Source organism: Culex pipiens, chromosome 2, assembly GCF_016801865.2.
Source record: "Culex pipiens pallens isolate TS chromosome 2, TS_CPP_V2, whole genome shotgun sequence".
Classification (NCBI taxonomy): domain Eukaryota; kingdom Metazoa; phylum Arthropoda; class Insecta; order Diptera; family Culicidae; genus Culex; species Culex pipiens.
Genome location: NC_068938.1, coordinates 200,236,988 through 200,262,383, shown reverse-complemented (window position 1 = coordinate 200,262,383; position 25,396 = coordinate 200,236,988). Strand labels below are relative to the sequence as shown.

Sequence of the window (25,396 nt, the reverse complement as noted above, 5' to 3'; positions counted from 1 at the left end):
TTCCAAATTTCTAATTAAATGGAAATTTTTAAAGAAAGTGATTTCAAAAAAATAATTTGATTACATTATCCATCTCTGTACACCTTGTTTTCCCGATCTACAGTATTGTACTTCTATAATGTCACAATCAAGTTAGGCAGATCCCTTACACATACCGTAGTTTTCGCACGATTTAGTAAAATTCTGTTTAAAAATAGATTTTTGTTGAATAAATTACATTATATTTCTTATCTTCCGATTTTGTGTTCAAACTAATTTGTTTTCAAAATGTCTGTTATGGTAAATAACCCATTTTTAATTTTATGCCCAAATTCAATAAATTTAATTAATATTTCTTTTTCTTTAAACGATGTGTTGTACTGATGTTTGTGTGTTTGTGAGTGTGATTTGTATCAGTGTTTTTTTGCTGGTTCTCCTTCCCGTTTCAGTGTGTAAATAATGTGTTTAGTTCGATGATTGTATATATGTAATCATATGAAACCATGAGTGCTTCTGTTTTCTTTAAATTTCCCATCTTGTTTTGTGTGTATGTGGATAATATTTTGTCTTCTTTTTTCTTTCTTGTTGTTGTTGCATTTTTCGTGTATTTTTTGTCACTGGAGAAGAAATGAGTTTCACGCCCCCGTCTCTGCGCGTCTGGCAGTTGAATCTAGAGTTTTTGTTTTATGTTAGCTTAAATTCTCTTTTCTTTTATAAATACTGGTAACTTATTGCTCACTATATTTTCTCTGCTTCGCTTTTTTTTCTCTCACGGTTTTGATAAAAAGTTTTAAGCATATAAATGTACCATTAACGAGTTTGGTTTTTGCGATTTCACTTACGTTTCTAGTCTCTCTAATTAGTCAAATTTAGCTTCGCCACTATTTTACCTCTAGTCCGCGTCCGATCTACTACCGTCTCTCAAAACTATTCTAACCGCTGCTTAATTGCACAACCGTGTGTTGGAAAGAAATGTTCTGAAAATCTGTGAAAATAAGTCGAATGCCCGGTTTCCAATGCTAACCGCGTGTTTCTACAGGTGTTTTGCTCTTTTTTTCTTAGTGTCTCTAACATATAAAAAGAAATTAGGTTCGTCGAAATTAAAATCGCTTTTGAAAAAAAAAAAACAAAAATCAACGACTGTGTTCTCTGCTCCTAGAAGGTCTGGATGGGCCGGTAGAGGCCGGTGTAGCCGCAGAGGCGGGCTCGGAGGGCCGGAATGAGCAGGGCCGCGGCGGACAGGTCCTTCAGCAGGTCGGCGCACTCGCAGATCAGCAGATACATCTTGTCCCCGCGGGAGGACACACTCTTGTGCAGCGTGATCCGCCGCAGGCCGGCCGTTTTGGGCAGATATCTGGGGAGGTTTGTGGAGAGAAAAAAGAAATTATTTTTAATAATACATAAAAATTGTATTAAAATAAAATGAATTGGCTGAATTTTTTAACCACGCGATTTCATTACACAGGCTCAGTGGCAAAAATTGAGTCAGTCAGTAGTCGAATGTTCGTATAAAATATATAGTAAGACGTTACAAATATTTCTCATATTTTATGTCAAAAATTTCTAAAATGATTAAAAGGCAAAATAAATAAAGTAATCAAAACGCTAATGATGTTAGAAGTACAATCCATAGATTTTTTTAATTTTTGATATAAATACTTGAGCTAATTTTAAATAATTTGAAATATTAGAGCAATTCTCTGAGATTTCGGTCATTCGATTTTTTCTGTATTTTTTAATCCGGCTGAAACTTTTTTGGTGCCTTCGGTATGCCCAAAGAAGCCATTTTGCATCATTAGTTTGTCCATATAATTTTTCATACAAATTAGGCAGCTGTGCATACGAAAATGATATGTGAAAATTCAAAAATCTGTATCCTTTGAAGGAATTTTTTGATCGATTTGGTGTCTTAGGCAAAGTTGTAGGTATGCATATGGACCACACTGAAAAAAATGATACACGGAAAAAAATGGTGATTTTTAATTTCACTTTTGATTAGCAAAAAAACACTATTTTTATTTTTTTTTTATTTTCTGATATGTTTTAGAGGACATCAAATGCAAACTTTTCAGAAATTTCCAGAATGGGCAAAAAATCATTGACCGAGTTATGATTTTTTGAACCAATACAGATTTTTTTAAAAAATCGAAATGTTGGTCGCAAAAATTTCATTTTTCGAACTAAATTAAATTTGCAATCAAAAAGTACTTCAGTGAAATTTTGATAAAGTGCCCGAAGTTACAGCCATTTTTAGTTAACTTTTTTGAAAATAGTCACAGTTTTTCATTTTTTTTAAATAAGTGCACATGTTTGCCCACTTCTGAAAAAAATATATTTGAAAAGCTGAAAATCACGAAAATTCGAAGTCTCGCCCAAACAACCCACCATTTTCTAATGTCGATATCTCAGCAACTAATGGTCCGATTTGCAATGTTAAAATATGAAACATTTGTGGAATTTTCCGATCTCTCCAAAAACAATATTTTCAAAATTTTAAATCAAGACAAACATTTCAAAAGGGCCAAACATTCAATATACAACAACATATACAAAAAAATAATAATAAAAATAGTGTTTTTTTGCAAATCAAGTTTTTGTGACAAAAGTTAAATAAAAAATCACCAATTTTTTTACCGTGTATAATTGTTTTTCAGTATAGTCCATATCCATACCTACAACTTTACCGAAGACACCAAATCGATCAAAAAATTCCTTCAAAAGATACAGATTTTTGAATTTATACATATCATTTTTGTATGGACAATTATATGACAATTATATGGAAAATTATATGAACGAACTAATGATGCAAAATGGCTTCTTTGGGCATACCGAAGGCACCAAAAAAGTTTCAGCTGGATTAAAAAATACAAAAAAATACGATTCCGTAGAGAACTGCTCATTAGTAAAACTTTGATGTGCAAAGATTATTGTTTTGAAAAAAGACCATAGAAAAAAAATCAAAGATTATGAATCCCCTCTTTTAAATTTGATAAAAATTTCGTTTTTAAGGAACTTCAAAATGTTTATGAAAATGGAAACAAAAAACAGTTTGAAATGCATTATTTGTTGCATGTTCAATTTATTTATTTTTTATTTTAGTGAAATATTGATGTACAGTACAGAAGAAAGTTTTTTTCGTAAACAAATATTTTTTCGTCAAAACTTATTTTGTAAATTGATTTACGAAAGCTTGTAATTCGCGCCACATAAACTTTGATAAATATTCGTTTTGTTGCTCTTTTGGCAGATCTAATTTTATTTTTTTAAATGAATTAAAAGAAATTAACCAGATTTTTAATTATTTGAAAAATAACTAATCAACAAAAACCATTGCTTCGGTCACTGCTTATCTTTAAAATACGTATTTTAAGAATTTACCTTCAAAAGATTAAAAGGGAAATTTTGAGTAATTTTATAACACTCACATTTAACATGAACCTTGAACTGTCAGTGAACGCACACAAAGTTGAAATGAACGAAAACGAATTCAAGCAGCCACCCATCTTGAAACCACATTCTCTTTCTCTCATTCTTCCTTGTGCGGTGTTGCGTGGTGATACCAATCGTTTGAATGCAGTCAAGGAGAAAGAATCAGTTATTAGAAATTTGGTATATATCCCCTAGTTAAAAGGAATGAAATGCCAATATTTTTAAGGAAAAAAATTTAAGCCTTAAAAATTCTACGTCGATTTTTTCGAGATTTAAAATGAAGTGTTAAATCAAAATGTTTTGAACAGATTTTCACTGTCCAATAATTAAAAACAACTAAATTTTCTGATCTTTTGAGTAAAAATGCTTAAAGAGCAAAAAACAACCCCTTCATTTATAAAGGTTTAAAAAGTTTTACTTTTTCCAGATAAGATCAAAAAAAAAAAAAAAAAAAAAAAAACGCTGGCAAATTGGCTATCGGTAATCCCGGTCTAAAAATACCGATTTTTGAATATTTTTTAAGCTGTAAGTATAAATAAATGGGTATGGACTGCTTACTGGTATGAAGAAGTTAAGTCTTTGGTCATAGAGAAATTACTCACAAAGTATCAGTAAACTCTAAAATACATATATTTTTTAAATTAATCGTTGTTCAAAGTCTCAGAGAACTGCACATAGAGAGTGACGATTCTCGAGATTTTCAATTTCTCGGGAATCGAGAATTAAATTTGGCCATTTCCCGGGAATTCCCGGGACCCGGGAGTTTTTTTTGACTATGCCAATAGTGGCAAAATTTAAAAAGAATTGTAAAAAATTTGTTTTATTTAAATTCTTCTTTACATTCAGTAACAATTAATTCATATTTATTTTATGAAACGTTAATTTAAGTATCCTCATTATTTTGAGGAACTAAATAGTTTACTATAGAAGTTTAAAATGTCTACGAATCTTAATTCGCACTGAGTGATTTTTCAAATGTTGCACAAACTTGTTGCATGATCTTCGTATTGGATGTCTGCAAAGTAAAAACATAGCTAATTTATAATTTCCCAGTATCGAGATTTTAGCAATATGATGAATAACAACTCAAAACAACAATTTAAACTTGTTTTATCCTTTTTAAGCTCAACTGTAGATATTCATTAAAGAAATATTTACAGTTATCAAGAAAACCCGAATGTTCACAATTGGCGGACCTTAACTTTACAAAGATTGCCACTGTCATAGTTTTTTTTTCTCCAAAATAATTTAATTTAATATTGAGGTTGACGTAAAACACAAAATTACTTATTGACATCAAATAAAGAAATGACCTTGACAGGGACCATCCACTAACCACGTGGACACTTTTTTGAGAATCTGTTACCCCCCTCCCCATCCCCCCTTGTGGACAATTGTTCATACAAAAAAAAACTTTTTTGTATGGATCGTGGACAATCGCCATACATAATGTTAAAAACTTTAGATTTCATTTTTGGGGTGTAACTACTAAGTATGCTTTAAGGTAAATTGTGATTCCACTTTTTTTTTGCTTCTCTCAATTATAGTTATTGGATTTTTTGACTAGTTAAAATTTACAGTTTCCTTATAGGAAGATTAGAGGAGCATTGGTTTATTTGAACTTGAACATCCAATGTTCAAAACAATTTTAAATTTTTCTTATAATTTTCTGATTGATTTTTATAATTTTTCCTTCAATACTTTTAAGTTTAAAATTTCCCGGGAGTCTCAACCGAATTTCCCGGGAATCGAGTGGTCCAGTTAATTGTTAATTGTTGAGTTAATTGTTTAGCATTCAAAATTCTATCAATTTTTGGGGTTTGATTATTACTTTACTGAAAAAAATATTGTAAAATTATGTTTTTTTTTTAATTTTGACAAATTTCACAAACAGATTTGAAGTTAAAAAAACCAACATATTTTTGCTTTACATATAATATTATGAAAATCTCTTATTATAAATTTCAACATATTTGATTAAAATGTATTCAACATATTTGTTTAAAACGTGTACTCTTAGTAGCATAAGTAACCGTTCCTTAGTAATTGATTAATAGACCGTCTAGAGACAACACCATTCCGGTGCAGCATCATTATGTTACACTAATCTCTTTTTGCGCCAAAAACCCACTCGGTAGGACCAGAAGGTACCTAGTATTACCTGTAAATCATCCTGGCACCGGTCCAGTACAGCCAATTCCGTTCGAACCGCTCGCCGTCGTCACCTTCGTAAACCTGGTAAAGTGGGCCGTTAAACGAGAGACAGAGAAAAAATGTGATTAGTGGGTGTTTGTTTATGGCTGATTTAATTTTCACTTGGCAAAACCTCGGTGGGGGCGATAAGTTGCGAATTGGAAGTCGTCGTCGCCTGTTTTTGAATTTGCAGTCTTTGATCGAAACAAGGAACGCGACCGCCACGCCGGTTGTGGAGAAGGTTAATCGATGTGGTACGTGACTTGTTGGTTTTATGAGCTGTTTTTTTTTAACCAGGAAATTTAAAATAAATTGAAAATATGCTACAAGTTGCGTACGATAGCTGATTGCATATTCAGGGAAAATGTAAATGAGGTAAATCTGCTTCATAATTTAAATTGATTTTTAAAGCTTCAAGCTGTGATTATCCTTTGAAAATGGAAAACTTTCGAATCGATATTGGGTTCAATTTTAACCAAAATGAGATGATTGACAGTTTCCAAACTTTTGCCTTGTGGCATCGACCAACAGTTTGTTCCAGAGTTTCACTTTGGTATTATGGAGGGATGATCCCATGTTAAGTAACAAACGATATTTTTTTATTTTCATTTAATACTAAAAATCATCCATTTCTTCTAAATTAAAAAAGTCCTTCGCAAATCGATTTTTCTCTGTATTTTTATTTTTTTATTTTGATGAAACTCTGCCTATGCATTCCCTATGACAAGAGAAGCCATTTTGCATTCAATTTCGACGGCTGGTCATACAAATTGAACATGTATCACGAGCAGGGATTTATTGATCGAATTGGTGTCTTCAGCAAAGTTGTACCGTCAGTGGGGGTGACTATGGGTCAAAAAACGATACACCTCTCGAAATTTCTTAATAACAAAAACAATTTAAATAACATCGAAAATCTTTCAACGTAGATGTGTTCTTAGATAGTTTACTAACATTTTCCCAAAATATGGTGGATTTTGATGAACACTACCTTAAATGCCAATTGTTTGAAAATTGACCCAATCTCACCCCTTAGAGGGGGTGACATTGGGTCAAATGAAACTAAAATGATGCTCAAATACAACGATATGGTAAAAACAAGTCATCCAACAGCGTTTCTTGTTCGAGGGAATCGTATTGACACGCTACAATGTTTGAAGTGGAGATTTTCAAACATTTGGGTAGTTTTCGAGCAATTCTAACAAAAATTTTAGAAAAATGATTTTTCGAGAGGTCATTTTTGGCCAAAAACGTACCTCAACTTTAGACAGCTGCCAAAATAACAGGATTAGTTCTAGGAACGAGATTTTTTCAGCGAAGTCATCTTAAGATGTCCCCTACACAACCCCTTTGAAAGAATTCAGTTTCATTGAGAATAACCTGCAAAATGGTAAAATCCGTAAAAAATCACTTTGACCCAATCTCACCCCCCAGACCCAATGTCACCCCCACTGACGGTAGGTTATAATTTGGACTGTTCGGGAAAATAGTTACACGGATGTTTTCCTTTTTTTCTTTCTATTAGAAAAGGTGAAATTCCCAAAATATGGATTTATTAATTTTCATTAGTTTATATGTTTTAAAGGACCGAAATAGTATCCATTACGCACGAGATTATAATTCTACAAAATCTGGTACAGTTCAGACTCGATTATCTGAAGGCCTAGGAAAAATTTCACTACGGATAATCGAAACCGATATAGTAGTTTATGCAACAAGTTGCAAAAAAATGATTTTTTCAGCACGAGTCGTACATTTATACACACACAATACGAAGAGTGCTGAAAAAATCAAGTTTTGCAACGAGTTCCATACAACATTTTTTGCAATTTCGAAAAACACCCATTGAGTGAAATTTTAAGTCGAATATTCATGTATTTTGTCAATAAAACGTTTAAATCAAAAAAAAGTTGAAAAGTGTTACTTTTCGAAACAAGTGCTGAAAAGTGGAACTTCTCAGCATTTATTTTGAAAAGTGTTGCTATTCGATTCTGTTATTTTTGGTACAGAAAAATAGGCTATTTCGTCGTTCAAGAATGACAGAAAAAGTTAGTAGTTGTTGCAAAAATGTCATTTTTGCAATTCCGCTGTGAAACTGTTATCTTTTCCTGTCTTTCAGAGAAGACGAAACGACCTACTTTTCCATGCCAAAAAAAAAGCTGAAAAGTAGTACTTTTTACAGTTGTTCCGTAATCTCATGTGAGCTTCAAATTTGGTCCGACATTTAAAAAAACTTTGAGCACCCCTGCTCTTAAACTTTTTTATGAGTTTGGGGTAAAACATTAAGATAACCATTAGGGTGCCCAGAAAAAAATGACCCCCTGCTCCACAAGCGGAAAACGGTTTTTTGGGTTATTTTAGGCACCTGTGCAAATTTTGAGAGAAATTGGTTGAGATTAACCCATTGATACCCGAGCCTAAAAATGGTGAAAAAAAAAGTTTTTCAGACAAAAATTACATTTTTAAATCGCTAATAACTTTTCAGGATCGAGTTTTACAGTTTTCAATAAGAATCTCACTTTTGGGAATATTAGGATGGAAGTAGCGCACCGTGCAGACCAAGCCGTAAGAAAATTGGATTTCCCATACATTTTTTCGATTTTTCCGGTACAAACTTCACCTTCAATGGGTAAATGTTGACCGATTTTGCTCATATTTGACCCAGAGTCCTAAAATAGCTCAAGAAACAATAATCTACTTGTGGAGCAAGGTTTTGAAAAAAAGTCCCATATTCTGGGCACCCTAATAAACATTCATTTCATTTATCGGAAAAACTAAACTAGCAAATGAAATCCAAACGTTTTTCGAGTTCAATAAAAAATAATTGATTTTGCTTTTTGAAAATACTAAAAAAAAATAATAATATTTGTAAAAATAGTCATAATCAAAGAATCAAAGAGATTCCAGACGATTTTGAAAAATAATTTAAAGAATTAGTATCTTCAAAATTTTCGCATTAAATGAGAGGTAAAGTTCTTAGTAAACTGGATTTGTCATCGAAATAGAATTGATTAAATTAAAACACTGACAAATTAATGAATCAACATGACTTTTTTTAAATTATATATCAAATTTAAAAAAAATAACAAGAAAACTTGATAAATACCTATATTGCTTTGCATTAACTCTTTAAGTTTTTAATTTTGTCAAAGAATAAAGTTGTCGTCAGGCAATTTTATTGAAAAAAATAATGATTCAATTTAAAATTTAGTTATATTGAACATTTTACCATTCTCTTTTCTTTTCCTATCGAACCCAAGAAACAATTACGAGTGCTTCCATGCCTCAAGTCCTATTTTTTTGTAAATTTGTTGTTGGGTTTCTATTATTCGCAATCTTTTTTTGTGTGATAAATTCTATGAGTTGAGGTTCTGGATAGTCGAGAAAAAGTCTGGAATTCGAAAATGGGATTCGAGTGGGTCCCCAAAAACATAAAAAATAGAAAATTTAAAAAATGTTTTTGAAGAATTCAAGTTTTAGTGATAAGGAGCAAAATAAAAAAAAACGGATTTTTTCTATGAAAAGTTCTAATCATAATCTTTACTTTGCCGAAGACACCAAATAGATCAAAACCCTACTTATCAAAAAATGTAGCGAGTGTTCTGAACATTCCAATCCAATTTTAAAATTTAAAACAAGCCTGACTTCTGAAATTCTGAGAGTAGAAGAAGAAACGTTAGAAAGTTTATTATAATTATAGATTTCAATTTACAATTGTTTCATTTGTCTCAAAGCTTTTTGAAAAAAAAGATTATAAAAGTTTAAAAGTATTTTGATTAAAAATAAGAGTAAAAATATAAAAATAAATAATTTAATAGCAGGAATGTCATCATTTCAATGTCAATGTTTTTGAAAATGCTTTTTACACTAGTACTCAGTTACTTTGCAATGAAAAGTTTTCAAAAAATCTATGTTTCAACCACTATTTTTTTGCAAAAAAAACTGAACATCAAAAATTCACTAAAATTTCAAATATTTTTAAACGAATCTTAATTTTAAATAGTTTGCAACTGATTGCATTTCGGTCACATTTTGAAGTTTTTTTTTTAATATTATTTTTTCCCCCTGATTTTTCCGAGCTTATTTGATTTCGGTTTCTACTCAAGGATTCACAATTTTTTATTGAATTCGTATGCATGTTTTTTATAAGAATAAATAAATTGACTTTCAAATCGTAAAATGTAATGGATTGTTCCTAGGGGTATTTATTCCCGTCAGTCACTTCCAAACTCACCACAAAATTTGCGGATCAAAACAGAAATGTGTTTTCCTTCGGTAAACATTCCCCAACTTTCTCTCCAGTTCGTGCTTCTAACACCAACTTTCTCCTCTTGAAAACGCACACACACGTCAATTTAAATGATGATGATGGGTTTCGGAAAAAGGGGTTCGATCCTTTTCTCCCTACAGGCAAACATTACTAGCTGTGGCTGTGGCTTTTTGGGAAAGTGAAATGATCCGATGGATTTGTGTGTGGAAAGGGGGCAGCTTTTTTTTTGTTTCTTCCAAGAGAACAACCCCCGATTGCACGCCTTATTTGATATGCAAAATGTGATGTGTTTAATTTTCACTACACGAAGTTCGATTTGTATTCTTGGCCAGTGGTGGTCGTTTCTTGGGGACGTGAGCAAATAATAGTTGAAGTCATGATCGGGACGTATGTGGTGGTCACTTTGAACAATATATCAACAATTTATAAAAAAAACAAACAAATTTAATGAAATTTGATTTTAAACAGTTATTTTTTTTATTGAGCTTTCTCTCCATTAATTTGATATTCCAATGTGGAAAACTTGAAATGAATATTTATAGAGAGCTTGAATAGCATTCGAAACGGTGCTTCGTGTATCTATTAAATATCTCAAAGCATGAAGAGAAATCACGATTTAGATGCATTTATAGCCCAAATAAGATTGAACTGATTTGGTTCCTTAAGAAAATTCTTAAATCAGTATTTTCAGAGTGCTTTTCAATAAAAATTTTCTTGCAATTTAAATTGATAATTTCTAAAATATTTTAGTCACGTACCAAATTTTAAATAACATTTTTAAACAAAAAAAAAAATACACCCAAATTCCATACCTTGTACACGCTGATGATGTACCCCGTCGAGGGCGTCTGGCCCTTTTTGACGCTGCCCACCTCGTTGGGGGCGAGCGCTAGCGGAGGCCGGCAGATCGAGGCCACCTCGCTGTACAGGTCCAGCGTGTGGGCGGCGGTGTAGCGGGTGTTTTTGGGCTCGAACTTGGACAGCGAGGCGCCGCGCACCCCGCTGTAGAACAGGGCCGGATCAGTCTGGGTGGTGTTTATCACATAGTACGCGATGAAGGGGAACTCGGCTGGAAAGAGTACATAAAACAAAATTATGGGTTTAAAATTTAAAAAAGTTGTTAAAAAAATTATGGCTGACACATTTTAACAAATCGAGAAAAGCTTAAATTTTTATGCGTCATTGAGTAAGTCATTGTTTGGTAAACTGTGATACCAAGTTTCGTTAAAAAATCTCTGAACAAATACAGAAGACTATAAAAAATAAATGTTGGTTAACAAAAAAAAAAAAAAAGTGTAAAACATTCGCAATTTTAACCAAATTGTTAACGTCATGACTCGAAATCCGGACACTTTGTAGCATATCATTTTTGTTATAGCTGCCAAAAAATCATGTCATATGTTGGAAATGTAGAAATATCATCAGGATGTATCATAATCAATCAATTTTAAGAGAATGCTTACAAGATCTCTGCTTTACCTTCCCGGTGCTTCGGACGCATATGAAATATTTCGGTGAAATGTTTCACATTTTTAATTTATTTTAATTTAATTGTTTTGGCATTAATTATAGCAGGTTACAGCGTTCAAACATATTTGAAATGAAAGTTAATGTTAAAATTCTTCAATTTACACCGTTTTGACAATAATTATTCGAACTTATATCCAAATAATTGATAAATCAAGATGTGTCCGGGTTTCGAAGCTTCCGGGAATTCGAAGCATGACGTTATGCTCTGAAAGGTAAAAAAAATGTTGAGCAAAAAAAGAGTTTGGTTAATTCTTAAAAAATATTAACGATTTTTTTTATCAATGCTCAAAAAATCTGGGGGCAAAAACAATTACCCCGAAATTTAAATTTTCATTGAAAACACATATACAATATATTGTAAAACTACTTGAAATACATTGTATAAAGTTTTAGATTTTTTGCAAATTTTGCATTTTTGATCCAGAGATGGGAAAAATAAATCTTCAGGAAAAAAATCATTAATCATTAATGTTGATACATTGCAAATTTTTGGTAGCAGCATAATTGTAATTAGAGAAAATTCTCATATGTTTGGCAGGTTAGGCACTCGCTCTTAACTCCATTAAGTTTGCTGGTTATCACTGTTAAAACAACTTATTTTGCAAAAATTATATATTGAAGCTTGCTAACTTCATATTGAGCTGTTAATCACGTCAAAGTGCTGATATGGCAACATCCGGGCTTGAAATTTGAAATTTAATTTATTTTGCTCTTTTTTCGTCTTGGTGAGGAATTCTTCGAGAAATCTTTTATTTTTTGTGAGCTTTGGCCTATCAACGGTGAAAATATTTGGCAGCGGCGTCTAATTTATCATCATATTTTTTATGACACAAAAAATTGTAAAGCCATTTTTTTAAGTTTTCAAAAATCATTATTTTTAAACAAAGAGCAACACTGCCTACATATTGGTTGCTCTTGCTGGGCTATAGCTCAAAGGTAGACTTTTTTGAACCTCTAAAATATACCCAAGAAAGATTTTGATTTTTGATTTCAAAAATACCAAAAAGTACTGTGCTTGCGCATCGACTTTTTATGCATTCATGTTTTTTTTAAACCTGTGGTTCCAAAATACAAAATTCGTAAAAAACTTAAAAATGCTCTTTTTGATTTTTTTGAAGAGAGAATAAATGAAATGTTTTTCATTGTACCCAAATAGTTTACTAATGAAGCCGCATTACAATAATATCTTCAAGCCTTTTTGTAATTATTGTACGAGTTTTTTCAATGCAATTTCTTTCTTGGTTATTCGCTACACAGCAAAAAATCCGATGGTAAAATCGCATGCAAAAGCATGCACATCACCTTTGTGAGAAAAAGCATGTAATATTGTATGAGAAAAGTGTACACAAAAAGCATGTACCGAAGAAAATCAGGTCTGCTCACCCCAAAAATAACATCGGCGAGAGTCATATTCAGATTACCAAATCCGTGCCCCAACCCTCTCGGCTATCTCGCCACTATGTATATAGTTGGATCTTCACCGATGTAGCTTTAGGTTCCCCATACATCGTATGCAGTTAACACAGTATACGACGTACGGAAAACCTACTGTTAGATTGGCATTGATCCGACTATTCCCATAGCGGCGAGATAGCCGAGAGGGGTGGGCGCGGATTTGGTATTGTGAATATGACTCTCGCCGGATGGATGTTATTTTTGGGGTGAGCAGACATGATTTTTTTTCTTCGGTACATGCTTTTTGTGTACACGTTTTCTCATACAATATTACATGCTTTTTCTCACAAAGGTGATGTGCATGCTTTTGCATGCGATTTTACACAGAATTTTTTTGCTGTGTATGACTACAAAGTTTAACAAAATCAAAAAAATGAAAAAATCAATTGCCGAAATACAGAAGTATTTTTATGCTTGAAAGAGAATTTAATCTAAAAGTGATTTGAAAATTTGGATTTTTTGGATCAGTATAAAGTTGAAGGATTCAAATCGTTCAATATACTATTTTTTAAAATTTTATTGAAAATTGAATAGTCAGCTAAATCGATGAAGAGAAATTTGATTAGATTATACATATTATGTTTGCTGCATTTAAAAGATTTTCTTAAATTCTGAAATTTAAGTGATGATTAAAACCTCTTTCCTTTGTTCCAAGGAGTCCCACGGTATCCTAACCCCACGCTCCGCCCCCCTTGTAAACTCACCGGAACTCCGCTCCATGTTGGCCAGCAGCATGCCCCCGACGGCGTTGTTGCCCTGCTGCACCTCGTTCAGCAGCTCGGACGCCACCGCGCGCTGCTTGGACAGGGGGTGCGACAACGGCGACTCCAGCAGCGGCTCGATCGGCTCCAGCGGACTCATCAGGTGGGCCAGGATGCAGATCTTCGGATCGGACACCTCCAGCACACTGAGCGGGCCCTGCTGGCTGGCGTCGGTCGTTTCCGGCGTGGGAAGCTGGTCGTACACGGAAAGAAAATCAAATTAACTTTTTTTTTTGTTAAAAATAATTATCGATTAAGGAAATCTTACGGGAATTCCGGCAGGTAGAAACCGGTCCAGGCTGTGCACCGGGATGATGAAGCAGTCCTTGTCCAGTGTTGCCAGCGAGATCGGTTCGCTGCGGGAACTGACGAAGCCACCACTCCCAGGCTGACCACCGAAGCTCACTGTGTGGTGATGAGGGGGGCAAAATTGTCCGAGGAGGAAAAAGAACGTCAATCAATCGAGAGTTTTTTTTGGTTTCATATTTACTGCCTTCATTTATTAGAAGTGGGCTCTACAAGTAGAGATTTAATATTTATGTTTCTCTCTCTCTCTCAACATTCATAAATTATTTAAACCACTAGAGAATGGATAACGAAACGAATAAAAAAATGAACGAGAAACAATATTCATATTGGATTTGTGGCAGAGGTGGTGGGTGTGCTATCTATGCTTTTTTTTACTGTTGAACTTTCTGATTTTGCATAAGCACCGGGCTTTATCACGGGCTGGGGGAGGCTTGCGGTTGGCAGCAGAAAAAGCTTTGTGTCTCACAGTCTCGAATTTTAGCATTTTATTTGAATAATAAAAAGAAGCGACAGCGGCAAAGCAACGAAAGCAAAAGCAAATACAACGGCTAAAAACCACCCAAAAGCTCTGCGAGCGAAAACCCAGCGATTTGGAAATAAAATTCCCGGAAAAAGAGATACAAATTAGCGATGGTTAGGGTGGAAGGGGGGGGGGCCCTTCCAGAGTTGTGTGGAAATTGACGAGATGATTTTCAAAAGAACGAAGTGATTTTTCTGCGATTTTTTTAAATGATGAAATCATTTAATGTAGCTTTATTTATGCATTACACAGGTTATTTATTGATTCGTTTTTGAAAAATTTAATAAAAACTGAAAAGAGCTTTTATTACCTACTATAACAGCAATTCAATTTTAAAAGTTTTTTTTTTGTTTGGCCATTAGGGTGACCTACGCCGTGTTAGGGTATTCCCAAAAATGGTAATTTTCGTCAATTTTCGCATAAACCACATTTTTCTAAAAATCATAACTCAACATTTGAAACAGTAGTATGAAAACTTGAAATGGCGTTTTGACCATGTCTGGACCAAAGAACCTATGTCTGAAAATATGGTTTTCGGATTCCTTGGAAAATTTCTCGTATCATTTCAAAAAATGGAGGTGTCGACCCGTACGTTTTCGAGATATGATTTTTTGAACCAAAATTTTCGTAATTGAAATACGCAACTTTTGGTACCCAAAAAAGAAAAGGCTTTAACGGTGCACATCAACCAGAGCTTTTGCACCCAGATTTTTGTAACAGACATTTTAGTATCTTCAAAACTACGGGTACTATCGAAATATTTTTTTATTCATCCCCTAAAGTACGGTCCACAAAGTAATTTACAACAAAGTTTGATTAATTTGACATTCCCAATATTGCAGGATTGGGTCCGTAAGTTTGACTATTTTGGTATAAGAAGACAACAACTTCCTTCGTTGCTGTGCACCCTTAACTGAAATTTTAAAGTTATAGCAGTAATCGCAATATTTTTTGTTTGCCCCCTTATTATTCGGCAAAATATTTATGGGTAAGGGTTGACAAAACAAAAAAAAATAAATACATATTTTTCAAATTCTATTTGTTTTGTTTAATTAAAAATTACTTTCAAGGTTTTTTTTGGAAAAGTTATAAAAACTAAGTTGTTACATAAAAAAATATTGCGATACCGAAATATTTGAACAAACAAATTTTGAGAATAATGTTATGTTCCTTTCTGAGTCAAACAACTATCATAATGAATTCAGAACAAATCAGAGCTCTTTTGAGTTTGTTCCTGTTGAAATTTAACTAGGAAATCATAGATTTAAATACTTGTTTAATTAGAAAATCATTTTGACGAAAAGAAGCATTACCTAGTTTTGTTGGCATTTTTTTAAACCGTTTTATATTTTGAAAGTTAATGGTGAGTAAAACCAAACAAATTTTAAGGCAAAATAAAAAAATGCCATATTATTTTCTTGTGGTATCATATTGATTTATATAACCTGGTAAAAAATGTTTTTTCACAGTTAAGTTGTTTTTTTTTTGTGGTAAAGGATTTCCTTTATGAAAATAAGTGAGCAGTTCTCTACGGAATCGGTCTTTTTTCTTTAATTTTAATTTTTGTATTTTTTTATTCGGCTGAAACTTTTTTGGTGCCTTCGGTATGCCCAAAGAAGCCATTTTGCATCATTGGTTTGTCCATATAATTTTCCATACAAATTTGGCAGCTGTCCATACAAAAATGATATGTGAAAATTGAAAAATCTGTATCTTTTGAAGGAATTTTTTGATCGATTTGGTGTCTTGGGCAAAGTTGTAGGTATGGATATGGACTACACTGAAAAAAAATGATACACGGTAAAAAAAATTTTGGTTATTTTTTATTTAACTTTTTGTCACTAAAACTTGATTTGCAAAAAAACACTATTTTGAATTTTTTTCATTTTTTGATATGTTTTAGAGGACATAAAATGCCAACTTTTCAGAAATTTCCAGAATGGGCAAAAAATCTTTGACCGAGTTATGATTTTTTGAATCAATACAGATTTTTTCAAAAAATCGAAATATTGGTCGCAAAAATTTTTCAACTTCATTTTTCGATGTAAAATCGAATTTGCAATCAAAAAGTACTTTAGAGAATTTTTGATAAAGTGCACCGTTTTCAAGTTATAACCATTTTTAGGTAACTTTTTTGAAAATAGTCGCAGTTTTTCATTTTTTAAAAATAGTGCCCATGTTTGCCCACTATTGAAAAAAATATTTTTGGAAAGCTGAGAAAATTCTCTATATTTTGCTTTTTCGGACTTTGTTGATACGACCCTTAGTTGCTGAGATATTGCCATGCAAAGGTTAAAAAACAGGAAAATTGATGTTTTCTAAGTCTCACCCAAACAACCCACCATTTTCTAATGTCGATATCTCAGCAACTATAGGTCCGATTTACAATGTTTCATGTTTTAACGTAATATTGAATGTTTGGCCCGTTTGAAATGTTAGTCTTGATTTTCAATTTTTGAAATATTTTTTTCGAAAAGATCGGAAAATTTCACGAATGTTTCATGTTTTTAGATTGTAAATCGGACCTATAGTTGCTGAGATATCGACATTAGAAAATGGTTGGTTGTTTGGGTGAGACTTAGAAAACATCAATTTTCCTGTTTTTTAACCTTTGCATGGCAATATCTCAGCAACTAAGGGTCGTATCAACAAAGTCCGAAAAAGCAAAATTTAGAGAATTTTCTCAGCTTTCCAAACATATTTTTTTCAATAGTGGGCAAACATGGGCACTATTTTTAAAAAATGAAAAACTGCGACTATTTTCAAAAAAGTTACCTAAAAATGGTTATAACTTGAAAACGGTGCACTTTATCAAAAATTCACTAAGGTACTTTTTGATTGCAAATTCGATTTTACATCGAAAAATGAAGTTGAAAAATTTTTGCGACCAATATTTCGATTTTTTGAAAAAATCTGTATTGATTCAAAAAATCATAACTCGGTCAAAGATTTTTTGCCCATTCTGGAAATTTCTGAAAAGTTGGTATTTTATGTCCTCTAAAACATATCAAAAAATGAAAAAAATTAAAAATAGTGTTTTTTTGCGAATCAAGTTTTAGTGACAAAAAGTTAAATAAAAAATCACCAAATTTTTTTTTACCGTGTATCATTTTTTTTCAGTGTAGTCCATATCCATACCTACAACTTTGCCGAAGACACCAAATCGATCAAAAAATTCCTTCAAAAAATACAGATTTTTCAATTTTCACATATCATTTTTGTATGGACAGCTGCCAAATTTGTATGGAAAATTATATGGACAAACTAAAAATGCAAAATGGCTTCTTTGGGCATACCAAAGGCACCCAAAAAGTTTCAGCCGGATTAAAAAATACAAAAAAAATCGAATGACCGAAATCTCAGAGAATTGCTCAAGTGTGAAAAGGTTTGATTTGAGATCCCAGAAAAACTTGCTTTTTAAAAATATTTTTTAATTTTGACTCACAAACTTTTATCTTTTTTTACACATGTATAAATTTCCTTGAAAAGTTTTCAGATAGATTAGATCTATGACGTTATTTCAAATTTGCTTATACAGTCGACGCTCTGGTTGTCGATATTGAAGAGACCGTCGAGAACGGGTGGTATCAAATTATAGAACGAAAAATCAAAGCATGCTTCTTGAAGAAATTGAAAAAAATATTGACATCTGGAGCAATATTAATATCGAGAAGATCGACAGCCAGAGTGTCGACTGTAGTTTAAAAATGCTCTTTTTGATTTAAAAAACAAAACTAAACGTTATTCAATGTCTCAAAATGGTTTACAGCAAGTTTTTCAATATAAATTTTAATGTTTAGCAATAATTTTTCCCACCCCTCCCTTGATTTTTCGTGGAATTTTTAAAAGCCTAACGATTTTCAATACAAATTTTAATGTCTAGCAATAATTATTCCCACCCCCTTGATTTTTCGTGGAAATTTTGAAAACCTTAAATGAAATTTTCAATGGCTTTAGGCCGTTGCAAATATTTTTCAAAGTTTATGTTGCCTCCCCCCCCCCCTCTCCTTCAATATTTGCTCCATAAATCAAGAGGCAAAAAATTTTTTTTACATAAAAATTTCAAAATTCCAATGAAATTAGACGTGAACTCAACTAAAAACTATTCAAAATACATTTCCCTGTTTTGAAAGTCACTCTGAGCATGATTAAAACAGTTTAATAATATGTTTATGTTTTGTGAAATTTCGATGCACAGATCCGCAAAAAAAAAATATTTCGCAAAAAAATATTTTTTCGTCAAATCATAGATTTTTTTAAATCTAATGATTGTAAAACAACTGTACTGATGAATAATGCATTTTTTTTCATTGAAATGTTGAAACAGCAGCAATTTATAAAAAAAAACTTTTTTTTATTTTGGCTAGAGGCAAGGAACATAAACTTTGAAAAATATTTGCAACGGCCTTATCAATTTAAAAAAAAATCAGTAGCACTGAAAAAGGATTATTGTCAGTTCAAAAGATGTCTTTTTGTCATTTAAAATTTTTACATGTGCATATAAAAAAAATAAGATTGTAAAATTGTAAAGCCATTGATATTGATTATTATGCGCCATTCAATTTTCATAAAGAGTATTATTTTGAGTCATTATGTTTTCTGAGAAGCCTAATCTTTTTGTTTCTACAAGTCCTAACCAATCGATGCCTCTGTGCTCTCTTGTACTAAGCTTGTTTCCTATCTTTTTGGCACAAAAGAGCACAGAGGCATCGTAATATCTACATCTTTACTGAATACATCAAATCGATCTGAAAATTGCTTTTTGCAATTCCGTCGCGAAACTACTTACTTTTCCTGTCATTATAGAACTACGAAATAGCCTACTTTTCTGTTCCAAAAATAACAGAATCGAATAGCAACACTTTTCAAAACAAATGTTTCGAAAAGTAACACTTTTCAACATTTTATTTTATTTAAACGAGTTATTAACAAAATACATGAAAATTTTACTTAAAATTTCACTCAATGGGTGTTTTTCGGAATTGCAAAAAATGTTGTATGGAACTCGTTGCAAAAATTGTTTTTTTCAGCACTCTTCGTATTTATCCAACTCGGTGAACCTCGTTGGATAAATGTACGACTCGTGCTGAAAAAATCCTCTTTTTGCAACTTGTTGCATAAACTACTATTTCAAGATTCAGTTTTTTTTTTAATATTTTCATAGCAGAAGAAAAGTTTCGATTTTGATTACTGATTATCAAAATATTAAAACAAAACATTATACAGTCGACTCTCTGGCTGTCGATCTTCTCGATATCAATATTGCTCCATCTATCGATGAATTCTTCAGTCCCTTCAATCTGCATACTTCAATTGTCTTCATTCCTCGATATTTTCTCTTGCTTGAAGGATCTCTTCCTCGACGGCCCCTTGGATTCTGTTTGCTTTAAAAATCTCTTCCGGTTATCAATAATTTCACTTTCTCATGGCTTGCATAGACATTTTTCTTTGCGAAACGATGCTTTGAAGGGTGTTTGACATTAGTTTGTTTTTGTTTGCTGGACGTTGCCATGATTCTCTCCCATAGCTGGGTATCAAGAAAAAAATATATTTTCAATCGAGTCTTCATTTTGCATCGTTCTGTAAACTGATGATTTTCTTCCTCGACGGTCCCTTGGATATTGACAACCAGAGAGTCGACTGTAGTTACGTCAAAGGCAAAAATTAAAAAAAAAAATGGAAAACCATAACTTGATTACATCTTTCTGAAAATCTACCTCTTTCGAGATAAACTCTGTGGCATATTGTTTTCCTCAATTTGGTGGCGGGAAGAAGACACAAAGAAAAAGAGTAGAAGACAAACCAACAGCAAAAAACAAACCACAGAAACACAAAAACGGAAAAGCACACGTCAATCACACTTGTTGTTTTCCAGCCAAACAAAATAAAATGAAAGCTTAAAATATACACCCGGTCTCCAAACCCAAAAGAGAGCAGCAGCTACAAAGAGCTTTTGATGATAAAAGAGTCCCTCGCGGTGGTGCTTTTGGGAGGGGCGCTGTTTAGACTTGAGCGACAAACAGCGAGAGTTGACATTGAGCTGCGAGAAAATTGCGGTGTGCTTGTTTTGGCGGGCTTATTTTCGGCATGCTGGCGGATTTGTAGATTTTGCCTGGGCGCTTTAACCTGCCGGCACAGGTGATTTGTCGAAATAAGTTTGTTTTTTGATTGTTGTGTGTTCGCTGAAATATAAACAATCTGTGCGCGCAATATACGCCATTATGTGGGACAATACGGCACGTGTGTGGTTTCGGTTATGACTCACTTTGTAGGAGGGAAAAACATGGATGATTGAGGGTGTTATTTAAAATTATATTTTGATTTTTTGCTGATCCACTGAAATAAAATGCTTCATGGACTGACATGTGATGGCGATGTTTTAGTTGAGATCAAGAAGGATTGATTGCATGGTATAAATATTTTATTTGACCAGATCAACATGTTTGTAGTTCTCTACATTTAATTAATTATTTTAGTGAATGTTTTTCTTAAGCAAAAATAAATAATCAGAATCTGGCACCATCAATAGCAGTTCGTCATCGAGTCAACCGGGCGTGAGATGAAAGAACTGACCTTCACTTTCAACCCGAGCTTCACTCGGTCACCCTTCTGCCATGGGGCGAAAAATGGAGCAGGAGAAATACGGTCCTGAAATGCTTGCAAGCAGCCTTCTACAGCAGTGTTTCTCAATCTTTTTCGTTCTATTCCCCGCTTGACTTATTTTCAAAAGCTTCATTCCCCTCCCCCCATGGTTTAAACTTGTTTGTATCAATGCATCATAATCATAATTAAAACATAATTTGATATAACAAATTAAATCTCCAAACCTAGAGAAAACAAATTACTGAAAAAAATGCTTAAGTCTTAGAGAATTGAATACACAACTTAATTATGTATTTTGTGAGAACTTTTCATTGCACTGATGTATTATAATGCAGTTCGAAAGAACGCTACAACTCAGAGTTTTATGAAAGTGTTCCCTTTTATAAAATAAAGTTAATAATTTTTGAAAAATAGGCCAAAGATCCAACTTAAATTTGTTAGAATTCATAAAAATTCAAAAAATAATTTATAATAATCATTGAAATTTATTTGTCAACCTAAATTTTACAAAGAGAGAATTAGATAAGATATTTTTTCGTAAACACGTTTAAATAAATTCGATTTATTATGCATCCTCCCCTATATACATTCCCCCCCCCCCCCCCAAATATGGTCAAATTCCCCCCCAAAGGGGAATTCCTCACCGGTTGAGAAACACTGTTCTACAGAGAAAGAACGGATTATTTGGCCAAAAATCACCCCCAAAAATGGAAAGAACACGGAGGACACAAAAATTACAATTTAGGAAACCTTTTTAAATATCATTCTCAAAAATATTAAACACACAGAAAAAAATGATGAATTTTACCATTAGAAAATGGTGACAGATTTTGTGTCAAAAAAATGATTAATTTTACCCCAAAAATGATGAATTTTCATCAGTTTCTGATGAATATTCATCAGGTTCACATTTTTACACATTTTTTATGTAATATTACTCAAAAAAGAGGTAATATTCAACCTACCAAATTTTCAACATTCCAAAATTCAATTTTTTTTCTTTGTAAATTAATGAGATAAAAAATCTCATTTTTAGCTTAAATTTAAAATTTCCGTGCTCAACAAGAGAAACCCAAAATTTGTTTGCTTCAATGCGGTTGGACCAACCGAATCTTTGGCACCGGTTCCAGACAGCCCCCACAGCCAATCCACATGATTGCCAGCAGCAAAAAAAAGAAGAGTCGAAAGTACATATTTATGTTTTCTTTTGCTTTCTTCGGTGAAAAGTCGCAGGGAAAAAGACCCGAAATCCAAATAAACACCCACCCACCGAAACTGGGTGGACTGGGATGAAAAGGGGAAAAAACTAGTGATTGAAGCCAATCTTGAATGAAATGAAATGTTTTGCTGCCAAAAAGTACGGTCCATGTCAGGAAAACACGAGGCGAGGCGAGAGGTGGACAGGAACAAATCGAGTTCGGTATTAACATGGGAGCTGCCCAGATGGACGAATGGAAGTCAATTAGCGCGATCCGATTTGAGTCTTGTAATTGGATTGCTTATTTTGGGACTCATGTGGAGCATGTGGAGCAAGTTATGCTTGAAGTTTTTTCATGGCTTTAATTTATTTTCTGCTTAATTCCAGAAAATGGTTGGCATTTGCAAGGCTATAATAACTCAAATTTTCGCATCGTGCAATGGTGTGGTTGCATAATCTGAAAATTTAGTGTGCGGCAAGATAATCACGCACTACGTTGGTCCAATAGAATAAATGTGGTGTAAACGTTTTATGTTTTTTCATGATCAGATTTATTTTTCGTGTCACCCATGTTTATTTTAGTAAAAATATTAAATCTTGTTTCTTAGTGTATCAATCGAAAAATACATAATTTTTCAGAATTATTTTACCCATCGTGATTATATTTTTAATAAATTTTAAGCTATTACACATTTTATTTGGACATTTTTGTACCTTTTTCCTGATTGAGGCCGGTAAGGGGTTTGATAATTTCAATGAATAATAAATAATAATAAAAATAATAATACAAGAAATTGAAATGCTTGACTTGTTATTACAGTTATGACACTGCATAGTGGTCCAGAACGCAAAATTAAGTGGAAAATGGATTTTCCGAAAAATTGTGAAGTTTTGGAGCTTTGGTGTCTTCAGAAGAGTTGTTGCAAATGGAAAGAGGCAACTTTGATTTGGTTGAAAATTAGGGTGGTTCACGATTAGGGTGATTTTGAAAATCTAACTTTTCAGCAATATTTTTGGGAATTTTTTCATCTTCTAGAAAGTTGTTAGGCTTGTCAATTCATGCAACTTTGTCCAAGGCACCAAAATTTTATCTCGTAATCTACGCCTTCTACGACAAAATTTATAGAAAGCACATCTGAGCAAACCTTCAAAAATAAGTTTTTTTAACGTGGAAATTCAGGGTTAAATTTTAGAGAAAAGAGATGTTGGGGGCACTTTAAAACTCTAAAAAACAAACATTTTTCTTATTTGACATGTCAATTTGGACTTAAGAGTCAAAAGTTACAGCCATTTTAAGGTAAAAAAGATGCAAATTTAAAACTTAAATATCTCGAAATGGCGCAAGCCAAGTTTTAAGCGCCACGTTGCATTTGAAAGAGGAGATCCAGCACTACAAACGCTGAAAAAATCTCAGGGGTGTTTTTCTTTAAACTCGAAATATCTTCATTTGAAAAAGTCTAATTTTCAAGGGAAAACCATATGGGACCACCCTAACGAAATTCGAAAATTTTCCAAATATATGTTTTTCTATGTAATTTTTCCCGCTGAATCTGATTCTGCCCTCAGAATTGAGTCAAATTGTCAACAAATTGATTTTTGGTCATATTTTGGGTTTAAATGATAATTTTTTTGATAGTGGATCTCCTCTTTCAAATGCAACCTGGCGCTTAAAATTTGGCTTGCGCCTTTTTGAGATATTTAAGTTTTAAATTTGCATCCTTTTTACCTTTAAATGGCTGTAACTTTTGACCCTTAGGTCCAAATCGTCATGTCAAATAAGAAAAATGTTCGTTTTTTAGAGTTCTAAAAGTGCTCCCAACATCACTTTTCTCTAAAATTCAACCCTGAATTTCAACGTTAAAAAAACTGATTTTTGAAGGTTTGCTCAGATGCTTTCTATAAATTTTGTCGTAGAAGGCGTAGATTACGAGATAAAATGTTGGTGTCTTCGACAAAGTTGCATGAATTGGCAAGCCTAAAAACTTTCTAGAAGATGAAAAAATTCCCAAAAATATTCCTGAAAAGTTAGATTTTTCAAAATCACCCTAATCGTGAACCACCCTAATTTTCAACTAAATCAAAGTTGCCCCTTTCCATTTGCAACAACTCTTCTGAAGACACCAAAGCTCCAAAACTTCACAATTTTTCGGAAAATCCATTTTCCACTTAATTTTGCGTTCTGGACCACTGTGCAAAAAAAAAAGTAAAATAATAACAAATGCATTTTTTTAAAGCTTTACATTTTTTATACGGCTTGTGCTTATAGATTTTGAATTTGTGAAAAGCCTTTATGTGCTTCATCTGATTAAAAAGACAAAAATATACGTTTTCCAACACGGTAAAAAAATGGTAATATAACATCTGGGCATGGATACATCTTTTATGAAGAAAAATGAAAAATGTGTAATTTTCCTTATAAAAATGTGTAAATTTTTCTATTTCTACACAGTAAAAAGTATAAAATTACCACATATTAAAGATTCCAGAGTTTTTTTTGAAAAGGACCAATAAACTATTGTCTTTCATATGTTTATAGGACCTAATCAAAAAAAAACTCTAGAGATGTATTATTAAACCTTCCAAATTAAAAAAAATTAACTGTAAATTTGATCAAATAATTTAAATTTTATTGTCCAAGTTTTTCTATGTTCAGCAATTTTGTTAGCACCCTCGTTTACTTGAGTCAAGTCAAGTCTACGAGCAGGGCATACAAATCTCGCATTGACATCGATCTATTTGCATTCTTTTTGAAAAGTGTGACATAAGGCTAGAATCTGGGCCAGATATATGCCCTCTTACACCGTTAAAAATTAAGTAAATTTGGAATGTTTAATAATACCTCTTTTATGATTAAATTTTAACTAAGTTTAGACTTAAAAAGTGTTATTACAACAAAAAAAGGTAAATTGACACCATTTTAGAGAAAAAAAAAATCAACATTTTCTGACATAAAATATGTACCCAGTCCCAGATGTAATATTATAATTTTTCTACTGTGTGGAAATAGAAAGTTGAGTAAATATGGACGCAAAGTTTGAATGTTTAAAAATGTCCACTACCTTGAAATGTCTGTAACTATAAAAATAAATAAATTCAATCAAATTTCAAAATTTAAAATGCACCTTAAAAGTCTCAAAAAATTCCAC

At 32.6% G+C, this 25,396-nt stretch overlaps 1 protein-coding gene across 9 annotated transcripts in view; it reads right to left on the bottom strand.

Moving 5' to 3' along the window:
- Positions 1-604: 604 nt before the first annotated feature.
- LOC120419151 (uncharacterized) overlaps positions 605-25,396 on the bottom strand; it is a 274,388-nt gene continuing 249,596 nt past the window's right edge. For all 9 annotated transcript variants that reach the window (XM_052707583.1, XM_052707582.1, XM_052707584.1 and 6 more), the window contains 5 exons: positions 13,889-14,025; positions 13,564-13,813; positions 10,687-10,943; positions 5,573-5,646; positions 605-1,333 (listed from right to left, as the gene is read on the bottom strand). In XM_052707583.1, the coding sequence (XP_052563543.1) occupies positions 1,135-1,333; positions 5,573-5,646; positions 10,687-10,943; positions 13,564-13,813; positions 13,889-14,025 (917 nt within the window). In that variant the 3' untranslated portion in view covers positions 605-1,134. The remainder of the gene's footprint in view (positions 1,334-5,572; positions 5,647-10,686; positions 10,944-13,563; positions 13,814-13,888; positions 14,026-25,396) is intronic.